Source organism: Talpa europaea, assembly GCF_964194135.1.
Source record: "Talpa europaea genome assembly, chromosome: 14".
Lineage (NCBI taxonomy): Eukaryota > Metazoa > Chordata > Mammalia > Eulipotyphla > Talpidae > Talpa > Talpa europaea.
Genome location: NC_140082.1, coordinates 74,993,779 through 75,006,594, shown reverse-complemented (window position 1 = coordinate 75,006,594; position 12,816 = coordinate 74,993,779). Strand labels below are relative to the sequence as shown.

General features: G+C 38.2%; 1 protein-coding gene across 1 annotated transcript in view; it reads left to right on the top strand.

The window, feature by feature from the left end:
* ODAD2 (outer dynein arm docking complex subunit 2) overlaps positions 1-12,816 on the top strand; it is a gene marked incomplete at both ends in the record, with an annotated part of 128,600 nt that overhangs the window by 87,018 nt on the left and 28,766 nt on the right. The window contains 2 exons of the mRNA XM_084254063.1: positions 4,447-4,635; positions 5,911-6,132. Coding sequence (XP_084110189.1) covers positions 4,447-4,635; positions 5,911-6,132 — 411 coding nt within the window. The remainder of the gene's footprint in view (positions 1-4,446; positions 4,636-5,910; positions 6,133-12,816) is intronic.

Here is a 12,816-nt window from a genome sequence, read left to right as displayed (position 1 = left end):
AATGGTACATATGAAAGACCTGTAGATTGCAAATACTCAAACTGTTGTTACTGTGTTTAGTGCTGTTATTATTGTTATTCTATGACAAATGAAAATTTGAATGGTGTATGACCAATATTGTACCAGCGGTGAAACTGGCAGAGACTAGTTTTTTCAGATATGTGAGAAGGTGGAAAATGGAATGAATTTGCCCAGTCGTTTAGCATTCGTTAAAGACAGTTTTGGCAGAGTAATTACTTTTTCCATCCTCAAATATACTGTCTCCCTTTCCATAGAAACTATGTGAAGCAAGACGTCATATGTTTAAAATCTCAAACCTAAAATGAAAAAAAAGAAAGAAAGAAAGAAAAGAAAACGAAAGCAGTCTCACCTTCAAAACAAATAAACCCTGGAAGAGCTTTCGGCTCAAGGCTGCCATTTCACTGTCCCACAGATTGTAAACATTACAAGACCTTGGTGGGCCGAGCCCATGAGCTCACTGAGACTTTGGCTCCCTGAATCTCATACCATGGACCTTAGGAAGTTCTTGGATCAGCAGAGGCCGATGTGATCACTCTGGATCTTTTTACCAGTTTGGCCCTGGTGCTGGGACCCACTGTATCTGCTGATAGGGCAACAAGAGAGTAAGAAGTCATCAGACTGTGACGTTGGCTCCATCTTTCCGATCTACATTCCTTTCACGTAGCTAATACTCTCTTTAAGAGTTTGCCATGGTAGCAAAGGGCCTTAAAGTCACAGTTCCCTTATTATTTTGTCTTTTCAAACATTTATTGAAAGTCCATTGAGTGACAAACAACAGACAACATCTCAAGTCAGGATTAAAACACAGGACCAGGTGTCTCTGTTCTTGGAGAATTCACATACGATGGGGAGAGGATCCCTCAGAAAATAATTGTAGAATCATAAAAAAAAATGGCAGCAGATACCTTTGGTTTTAAAAAGCCAAATAGGATTTTAAGATCAATACTATCATCAAGGACAAGGGTTATTTTCCGTTTCCTGTTCTGCCATCCTCAGGGTGACCTGTGATTCTTATTATAAAATAGGAACATTTTTCCAGTATATTCCTAGAAGACATCACATTAGAACTCACCAACCATAACTGGGCTGTATCTAGCCTACCCTTAAAAAAATATGGCAAGAAAATGAGATTTCCATGATTGGATAAGACCAGGCAAGATAAGAAAATAAATATAAAAAATTAAAAAAAACCTTAAAACGGCAAGTGCAGAAGGGAAGTTGTGCAAGTTAAGTAGATTAATAGTTCGAGAACAAATCCATTTCAGAGCAGCTAATTAAATATTTCATTTTGAAAAAATAAGATCCAGAGGCATTCTTTCCTAATGCTTGTGTGTGAGAGGCACCCAAATGTGGGAGAAAGAGGAATGGATTTTTGGAAAAACCATCTACAAGAATATGGAGGGGTAGGGAGTGACCGATAAATCCTAAGCCAGGGGTAGGGTGTGGTGGGGAGAATTCATGAAGATGTTATTTAAGCTGCTATGAAAAAATGAGTCAGAGTTTTCATGGTTGAGTAGGAGTTTGCAAGAGTTTAGAAGGACAATCGACTATAACCGTGTATTTCTTATTCTAAAGTGAAATGAGTTTTTTGTGGCCTTTCTATCCCATGTCTCTGATTTCAACAGAATAGGCCTGGGCTCCTTTGTGCCCTCCTCCTTTTGATATGGACTTTCTCATCCCTTCATCCCATTGTCCATTTCGGGCTCAATTTAGATGAAACTCTCAGTAGTTTATCTGCAGCATCAAACTCTGTCCTAAGAGGAGGCTCCAGTTTGCATTTTTTTAATTATTATGTTATTTTATATATTTTTACATCATTTTTCATTTTTGTACAATGCGTGCATTTTCTTTCTTTTTTTAAAGATTTATTTATTTATACATACAAGAACTGGGGTACAGGCCAGAGGTGTGGGGGGTGTTAGGATTCAGCAGAGACAGAATGGGAAGCAGAACAGGTGGATTGACTGAAATACACCGCAGAGGGGAGCAGCGGGTGAGACAGGAGAGGTCTACTGTGCCATGTGGGTCACCTCCCTGGCCAGGGATTGAACTCGTGCTATAGTGGCTGCGGGTAGCTTCATAGTGCTGCGTCTTAACCCCTTGCGCCACCAGGGAGACCCACAATATGTGCATTTTTATCTTGGTTATAGTCCCCCTGAAATGCCCACCACCCATTCACCCATGAACTATCACCATCAAGAAGATGTGGTACATATACACAATGGAATATTATTCAGCAATCAAAAAAATAAACTCATGCCATTCACAGCAACATGGATGGAGCTGGATGAGATCATGCTCAGTGAAATAAGCCAGAAAGAAAAAAAAAAAATATCAGATGGTCTCACTTATAGGAGGAATGTAGAGGATCCAAATAATAGATCATGGGGGAAAAAAGTAACTATAATGAAATAAAAATAAAAATCAACAAGCAACTATAAACCAGTGACATTCTGCAGTGGGGAAGATGGGAGTAGGATCCAGTTTGCATTAAGAACTCACAGGACTTAGACCCACAGAATGCTCCAGCACCATCAGACCTGGTGGCATTTTAATCTTTCATTAAACAGAGCCTGAAAAATCCACTCCCACCTTCTGTTGCTGTACCCGGGCTTTCCAGGGAGACCAAACTGGCAATCTGGGCTTCCTGGCTTCGTCTTTCACTTGTTTCCTTCCCCAGGGCGTTGGCAGTTCCTGAGAGCATGTGGGCTTTGCAGTGGTGGGGTTTGTCCCAACCTGTTTGTATTTGGGGGTCAGTAAAGATACTTTGTCACCTCTTTCTATTGTGTATGTTGTCCCTTCTGTCTTTTGCTTTGCTATGCTAGGTGCTCAGGTTTATAGGGAGATTCATCATTCCAGAATTCCTCAATTTTCTTAAGAAAAAAGGTTGATCTCTAATTTTTTAATTGACGAAGTGTTTGGTTATTGACACATCCCATTGACCTTTCAGGCTACAGTTTCAAAGTTTCCTAAAATTCTAAAAGCCATTGTTTTTGCTTTTGAATCTGCATGTGTACAAGCTCATTGGGACTGAGTATGAGGTTAGGATCCACATGATCACAGCACAGCAGAGTGGACACAGGATGAAGCAAATCTAGATTCAAAAGTCACTCCACCATTTACCATTTTTCCTTTCATATATTCAGAGAACTCCTTGAAATTTTCTCCATTAGAAGTAGTAGTATTCATGGAAATACTACTAACTATGACAACCACCACTACGAGTACCTCAAGGTTTTTAGTAATTTGAATTAAATTATGATGGTTATTTGTTTGAAGATTAATAAATGCTTATTTATTTTAGTCACATTTTATTGATTGTCCATTCATTTACAAGACTGTATAGTTTGTGTATAGCTTCATGCCTCCACATATGTACAATAAATGAAAACAATAAATTTTTTAAAGAGAGGTGTGGGGGGAGGTGAGAGAATTTGCCAGAGACAGAGGAATAGAACAGGCAGATTGACTGAAATACTCTGCTGAGGGGAGCAGCGGGCGAGATAGGAGAGGTCTGCTGTGCCATGTGGGTAGCTCCCTGGCGGGAGAAGGAACTTGTGCTGCCGCAGCTGCAGATAGCTTCATAGGTTGTGTCGTAACCCCTTGCCAGAAAACTTAATAATCTTGTGATGTGATAGCATGGTAAGATAATAAGGTGAGAATGTAGAAAACACTTGAAAATATAATAATTCCCTTTGTATTACGTACAAAGCTTTATTGTAAAATTTTAGGGGAAAGTGGAAAAATAACTTGAATACAGTAGAGTGCGGAAGTGTGTCCTAACTCTCAGGAATGCCCAGACGTAATGGGGATTTGCTCCCGCACAGACATGCGCTAACAGTCTGTCTGAGGACAGGAAACTTAAGAGACGGAGGGGTAAGCACTCTTCCTAATACTGACTGAAATTCAGGCTTACGAGGAGAGATTCCTAAAACACAACATTTTTATAGCCCCACCCCAGAATGAATCACTTTCTCAAGTAATGAGTCTCAGGATTCTGATTATTAGCACCCATGGGGAGCCACTGGCTAGGGCACGTGGGTGGGGCTGGAAAAGGGGGGTAAAGGCAGGGAAGGCAAGGCAAGGCAGAGAAACAATAAAGGACTTGTAACTACATGTGGAGTCTGGATTTTATCCTAAGGGCAGGGGCAGCTATGGAAGGACTTGGGAGGTATTGGGATGAGATAGTCACATTTATGACCTGTAAGATCTAAATTGACCAAAACATAACCTTTATCTTCAAAAGGGATGCAATATATTTGAACCTTAGTTTTTAAAATATAACATGGAAATATGATATAAAAATTAAGGTGAATTTATTTTTCCTGCTAGAGGTGTACCTCACAGCCTTGTCATTTCTTTCTGCCTTTAAAATATGTAAGGATTTATTTTTGACATAATCTTTTTTTTTTTATTGTTATTCAGGATGCTGGAGAAATGGTCCGTTCCTTTGTTGGTGGTTTGGAACTTGTGGTCAATTTACTGAAATCAGATAATAAGGAAGTTCTGGCAAGTGTATGTGCTGCTATTACCAATATAGCAAAAGATCAAGAAAATTTAGCTGTTATTACAGATCATGGAGTTGTCCCTTTATTGTCCAAACTAGCAAATACCGTAAGTAGCACATCTTATTTATTTTAAGTGCATGTTGTCACGAGATGTCATGGTGTAGTGACAAAAACAATAAGCTTAAATTCCAGAGACCTAGAGTCAAGTTTAATGTTCATCACTTACAAGGTATGACATTTTGGTCAACTTCTTTAATTTCCCTAAAACTAATATATGCGGAAGTGTGTTTTAAACTGCAAAATGTTAATATGTGAAAATTGAGGCTGCTTTTCATTTGTCGCTGCCATGTAAAGTTGGTGGCAAATATAAATACTCTTATGAAAGTACTTGGCTTTCATCTTCATCACTTTTGTAACTATTATTTCCTTAAGATAATGTTCATGCCAACTTTAGAAGTTAAATGTACCTCCTACAACTTAGGAAGCTTGGATATATCACATTCTTAAGCTAGAAGACCTTGGCACTCACTATATTGTTTATTCAGGTCTGTGCCAGGTAGAATGAATAGCCAGAAGAGATAATGACTTCACCATAACCAGGGGTATTTGAGAAGAGCTTGGACAACCACTTGGCCGAAAAGTCATAGTGCAAAAATTCAATCATTGGAAGGATACTTGGTCTAGAAAAATTTTAAGGCCAGAAATATGCTAAGTTTCTAAGAATATCTGCCAGTTTAGTTAAGGACATCAAGGTATGGCCTGAATCAAGAGCCACAGTTAATAAACTGAAAACGCTGTATCCTAACGTTTAGGTATAGTATACCTATAGAAAGAAGTTACATATAGAATGGACATAGTCTGCATAAAGTAATACAGGAAGGAAAGTGGCAGACTAAAACATGGCTTTGTTTGCAACATTGTTTTCTCCCTCTTAGAGAGTGCCCTATGTGACTCATATACAAGTATTCCTAAGCATAACGATAAAGAGTTAATTCATTGATCCCAGTATATTGAAATGCTCCCTTAAGAATATCCAATGTTCCTTAGTTATTTGTATTACAATTTGATATATTGTTTTCCTTAATTATTTGAGCTGTAATTCCTATAATGGGTGGAAATACTCAAAAGGAACTCTAGCCTTGAGCAACACTTATCCTGAACACCTATTGCCTTTGAATGCACTGACATTCAGTCCATCAAAGGAAAACTCAATATGGAACCTTGATGGATTGGTGACCTGTCAGAATACTAGTTCCCTTCAAGACACCTTCTGAGTAGCCAACTAGCCCTTCTTCTTGACCCTGGTGTCTGGGCAAGTAATAACTCTAGCACATAAGCCTGACCTGCAAAGCACACACCACGATCCCTTTCCTTTGTGCAGAATAACGATAAACTGAGGCGTCATCTAGCAGAAGCGATTTCACGTTGCTGCATGTGGGGCAGGAATAGAGTGGCCTTTGGGGAGCACAAAGCTGTGGCCCCACTAGTGAGGTACCTGAAATCGAGTGACATCAATGTGCATCGAACAACAGCTCAAGCCTTGTACCAGCTCTCAGAAGATGCCAATAACTGCATCACCATACACGAGAATGGTGCAGTAAAGGTACAGTTGATTGACTTCATGGTTTATTCCAAGTTAGGTGAAGGCAGGTTGTGAAAAGACAAGTAATGCTAAAGTTTTACCAAGGTGGGGTGGGAGGGTTACTTGGACATACGGAACTGCCTACTTGTTGGGTCATGACTACGTGTGAGCCATGTGTTATCACAGTTTATGTTGCCTTTAAGTTTTGTGGAGATAGAATTTTTCTAAATCAAAGAATATAAAATATGCTCAGAAAAAGGAAAAAAATCATTCCTTAGTTTGATTTGATTAAAGCATGTAAAGTGTGTGAATGATCGATGGCATTCAGAATTCTATTTAATGTTATTTACTTAGCACTTAAATTATTAATTATAGGCCCCAATTAAACAGCGGAGGAACTGTCAGAAGTAGGAACTAGACTATAACTTATGAGTCCTAACCTAATAGCAAAGGAGCAATTGAAAGTCATATTTAATAAACAATCTGTGCATCACTTTGGGGTTTTTGCCTTTCACCAATATACAGTGAAGAGTTTCTACAAATAGATTTCAATATATCTGCACATTGGAAACCACCTTGAGCTTCTGAATAAAATATTTTGATAACAATAAATATAAAACTGTTCATATAGTTTACCTATACCAGGAAAAGTAAAATATCACTTTTTACTGTAGCTTTTTCCCTTGGACAAAATTTTACTGAGGATTACCTCGATTTGCTCCTATCACCACTGGTTGTATTTATCTTTTGAAATGAATGCCCAAAGCAGGCGTGATCTTTTAGAAAAGAATTTTTTAAAAATCCAGTTAATCATATCTGCTCAAATTTGTATATATCAAAAAAAAAGAACTCTCTTAGGAGCAATAAGACTCTTAAAATGTTAAAATAATTTTTTGAAGTGATTATTTTAATTTATTCTTCAGACCTATTCTGGTTGACGAATATGATATTAATTTCTCTGAAATTATACCAAATTTACATTTAAATGTGTCAGCCTTTCCATTATAAATCTGTTTTTATAGCACATAAGTTAAATAAGTTTCTTCAAGCACAAAGCTGGCATAAAAAGCAGCTTTTAAGCTAAGCACTAATTTTAAAAAGTAAATTATAAGAGATATATCAGAATGTTAACTTCAAATTGCTAAAGAATGATAAAGATGCTGTCACTTCTATATGATAATGTTCACACTTCAAGAAAGGAGACATTTCTTACTTAAAATTGCACATTCTATTATTACACAAGGACTTGCACAGCCTAATGTGCGATAAGTATAATTTTAAACAAAATGAAGCTATAAAAATAAGAAGTCTGGTAAAGCATCTGACATATAACATGTGCTTAGGCAATTGTCAGTTTAAGGAGAGAATTTCTTTTTAAAATTTAGGGTTTAATATTAATATTAAAATTATTAAAATAGTAATAAAATTAATGTGAAAATATTAATATTAAAATATTAATATTTAATAAAGTTTACCTGTTGTGGTTCAAATTGACATAGATGCCAGGTGTATACACAACTCAATTATCTCTCCCAGTACAAGTCAGTAGATAATCCAGAATTGTTTATGGGCTGTATTCTGCTATGAAAGAAGCTGAAACTGTCTTCACCCGCCCATGCAGTTTGTATGTATTGGAGAAAGAGGGCTCTGAGATGATAAGGGTGTGAGGACAGGAAAGGAAAAAAACAAAGAAAATAGGGTTTGTAGAACTCTAGACCCTTTCCTACTTGCTTTCCTACCTGCCTGTTGTTTCTACTGGAGGTAACAGCATCTTTATGGGACTTAGTTTTTTGTGTTATCCGGTCATGACATGAGAGCCTTCCTGCCAGGTCTCCCTCTTGGGGCTGTAGGGGAGCACAGTGACCTGTGCTCTCTCCTGATTTCCTTCAAAGAAAAATGTATGGGCAGTGGTGTACTAGGTGTTAGAGTAACTGAGATTTGGTAGTGGCTTGGATATGGGGAATAAAGGAAAGGGTGAATCAAAAATCCCTCAGGTTTCACATTAGATGAAGAAGAAGATTCTACCGGTCAAGGTACTGCAAGAAAATATTTGACAGATTAGATGGTTAAAATACCTGAAGTGACTGTCACAGTAAGTCACTGCTAACATTTCTAACGCTAAATGCACATAAATTTGACCCACTCTTGACAATCCCTGGTGTCTTGGTTCTAACTTGTTCCTGCACATTCCTAGCTGTGTGGTTGTGGTGTTACTCCCCGGCCTGCGTGTCCCTGCTGCAACTGCCTGAGAGTGACGTGGACAGGGTCTTTGACAATCACCAGAGCCATCCTGTCAACTGTTCATAAGTGATTTATTCTCGAGCTGGGTCTTTTAACTAACAGTTTCTTCGACAGCAGCAGCTAACGTGATGCATTGTGACCATCTCATGCCAACTAGTGTTGGTTATTCTGTAACAACAGGGAAGGAGTCTGTGTGCAGTCTGGAATAGGCTGAATTCAGTTTAAATTTTAGGGCTAGTGCAATGCTTCACAGTAGGAATAAAATGGGAGCTATTAAATATTAAATTTTTTAGTAGGGCCTCCCTGATGGTGTGAGGGGTTAAGACGCAGCACTATGAAGCTGTCCGCAGCCACTGCAGCACAAGTTCGATCCCTGTCCAGGGAGCTACCCATATGGTGCAGCAGACCTCTCCTGCCTCACCTGCTGCTCCCCTCAGCAGTGTATTTCTGTCAGTCTGCCTGTTCTGTTCCCCACTCTGTCTCTGGTGAATCCTCTCATCCCTCCACACCTCTGGCCTGTACCCCAGTGCTTGTATGCATAAATAAATAAATTTTCTAGTAGTCACAATGTAAGATTAAAAATATAGGCAGGTAAACTTAGCATATTTTATTTAACCCAATGTATTCAAAATGTTATTTCAACATATAATCAAGGTGAAAAATGACCAAAAAGGTATTTTACATTTTTTTTTAACTAAATTCAACATCTGGTGTGTACATCTCAATTTAGACCAGCCATGGTTCATGTTCCACTAGTGGCTAGTCGTGTTATTATTGCAGAGAGCAAGTCTAGAGCCAGGGGAGGGGAAGATCGCAGAAGCAGCAGCGGAGAGGTACAAAGCCATGACCAAGAGTGGACAACATGTTTTTGGTAGAGAGTTCAGAGAAGCCTGGGAAATGTCTACATTTTTACTCACAGAGCATGTAAACTAGGAAGGCTGTCAAAGTAAACTTGAGAACTTAACAGGTTAACCAGGAGTTCTAGAAGCCAAAGTTTGAGCGAGTTTCGAAGGGGAATGTGTGTGAACACTGCTACGTGGGCAACAGGATTTCCTGATTCAATTATGTTGAAAAGAATACTATGTTAGAGCTTTCTATTGGTTCTATATGGTAGTGGCTTGGATATGGGGTTCTTTCTGTTCTATATGAACCAACAGATCCTTGCTATGGAGAATACAGTGTGATGGGAATAATTTTTTCTTGACCTCCTTATGATTCTACACAAACCTCCTTCTCAACAGCATCAGTCCAGGGTCTTGTATCATTACAACATCTTTTGAACATGTTGCAGAGCTATTGACAACTGTATTGGAAATATGAGACATCTAAGAGATATATTAAAGTTATTTGGCCATTATAACAAAATCATAACATAGGAAAATAGTATCAGAGGGGAAGAAGTTGCAGGAAAAACTGAAGCAGGCAAGTCCTTTCCAAAGTGAAAAAATAGAAGGAGGATGAGCATCTATAATGAACTCCCTTCCCCACAGTGAAAGTGAGTTTATTTTTGCAAATGTCCGCACCAGGCAGGTGAAAGCTACGTGATGGTCTCTTAACTTTTTGGAAAGCATCAGATGGAAGAGATTGCAGAAAATATAACTAAGGATAGGTTCAGAGTGGCAGAGTGAGGGAAGAGCAGCAGCTTGAGTGGAGCTGAAAGGAATGTCTTGATGGCTTCCAAGACTCCACATCTGTAGTGGCCATTCCAGAGAACCGGGGAGATGAACCCAGAAGCAAACATGTCCCCCTCGCTTCTGAAGTTGGCACAGGGAAAGGAAAATATCATAATGACTCTGAGTCAAATAAATGAACTTTAGAGGCCCAGAAACTCAGTGTCTGTATGCAATCTACATATAAAATATTTGAGCAAATTAATATTTTTGTTAATTAAGACTCAATGTAATTTTGTGGAATTGAGTGCTTTCCTCACAGTTCAGATATTCCCTGAGGATAGTCCACTGGCACCATGGCATTAAATTAGTAGAGTTATTAGGTACCAGTGAATTTCTTATGATACAACCTATGGACTGGTGTACAGACTTGTTTGCTAATTGACTTTTTTCTTTGTTCTCTGCACTTTAAAGTCAGAAATTTATTACTTAAGGGTTCCAATAAGTTAGACTTTAGTTGATATTGCAAACTTTAATGTTAAACATTTATCAGATATTTTCCTCATTTCATTTTTATTATTTTACCTTAAATATAATAGCTTTATGAAGTTTTAATTGACATACAGCATGCCCAGATTTAAAATGCGCAATTGCACATTTCGATATGGATAGATACACACACACACCCATGAGTCTATTACCAATTTAAGATAATGCTTCCCCCCAAATTTCCTTTTTTCAAAGATTTATTTATTTATGCAAGAGCTGGGGTACAGACCAGAGGTGCAGGTGCAGGAGGGTGTCAGGATTCACCAGAAACAGAGCAGGGAGCAGAACAGGCAGACAGACCAAAACACACTGCTGAGGGGAGAAGCGGGCGAGACAGGAGAGGTCTGCAACAGCATGTGGGTATCTCCCTGGCCATCTGGGAATTGAACTCGTGCTGCAGAGGCTGTGGACAGCTCCACAGTGCTACACTCAACCCAATGTGCCACTGGGGAGGCCCCCCCCCAAAGTTTCTTAATGCTTCTTTGTAAACGATCTCTTTGACTCTCTCTGTCCTGGGGAAACCACCTATGTGCTTTCTGTTGATATAATTTACTTTGTTTTTTTCTAGATTTTTTTCAAAAATTTATTTATGCATACAAGATTTATTTATGCATATTAATTTATTTATGCATACAAGAACTGGGGTGTAAGCCAGAAGTAGGGGAGTGGTGCGAGGATTCACCAGAGAGTGGGAGCAGAACAGGCAGATCCACTAAAATACACTGCTGAGGGGAGCAGAGGGTGAGGCAGGAGAGGTCTGCTGTGCCATGTGGGTTGCTCCCAGGCTGGCGGGGGATCAAACTTGAGCTGCAGTGGCTGGCAGTAGCTTGATAGTGCTGTCTTTAACCCCTGCACCACCAGGGAGGCCCTGTTTTTTCCTAGAATTTAACATAAATGAGATCATTCCTATATACATGTGATTTTTATTTGGCTTCTTGCACTTAATTATTTTCATATTCATGTAGGTTCTTACATGTATGAATGGTTCACTCTTTTATTGCTGAGTAGTATTCCATTGAATGTATCACAACTTGTTTATTGTTAATGGGCATTTGAGCTATTTCCAATTTGGGGTCATTACAGATAAAGCTGCTAGGAATGTTTGTTTACAAGTCTTTGTGGGGACATAAGCTTTCTCTCCTCTTGGGTAAATACCTAGGAATGAATGGCTGGATCCTATAGTGTGTGTGTGTTTAACTTTTGAATAAATCCTTATACTTTTCCAAAGAGGTTGTGCCATTTTACAATCCCACCAACTGTGTATGAAAACATTCTCACCTACTCTTGGTATGATTAGTCTTTTTTATTTTAGGCATTCTTATAGGTGTGTAAGGGTATCTCGTGATTTCAACTTCAATTTTCATAAATACTAATGAGGTGGAACATGTTTTAAAAACTTATATGCCAGCTGTATAACTCCTTTAGTAAATTGTTCATTGTTTTAAAAGAGGTATAATTGACATATAACATATAATTTCAGATGTGCAACTTAATGGTTCAATATTTGTAGGGTAATGCTCGCTTCAATGGATGAATTCGGAAATGTGCTTTCTTCAATTTTCTGGGAGAGTTTTATAGTTGTGGTATTATTTGTCCTTAAATGTTTGGTAGATTACATAAGTGAAGCCATCTGAACCTAAAGTTTTTGTTTTGGGGAGATTTCAAACAAGAAATCCAATGTATTTAATTAATACAGGTTGTTCAAGTTATTCTTCAGTGAGCTTTGGTGGCTTTTATCTTTTAAGGCATTAGTTTATTTCATTTAAAAATCTCTATAAAGCTGCTTTAGCTACATCCCAGAAATTTTATTGTGTTTTCACTTTCATTCAGTTAAAAATAACTTCTGTTTCTCTTTGACCTATAGATTGTTTAGAAGTGTGATATTTAGTTTCCAAATAGTTGTGGATATTCTGGTGGCTTTCTGTTACCGATATATAATTGAATTCCGTAATGGGAGAGAGCAGACACTGTGTTATTTGATTTTTTTTTTTAAACATGAGACTAGGTTGCAAACCAGAATATGGTTCATTTTTGTTCCACTTGAACTTAAAAATCACAATTATTCTGATGTGGTGGGGTAAAGTATCTTATGGAGTTTGGTAAGGTGAAATTGGTTAAGGCAAGTATTCTGCATCTTTATTGATTTCATGACTATTTTATTAAGTATTTGCCAGTTTCTCCTTGCAGTTTTATCAGTTTTTTTCATGTGTTTTGAAGCTCTCTTGTTACGTACATACACATTTGGGAACAGTATATCCTCTCAACGACCACTTTATCATCATGAAATGATCATCTGTATCCCTGA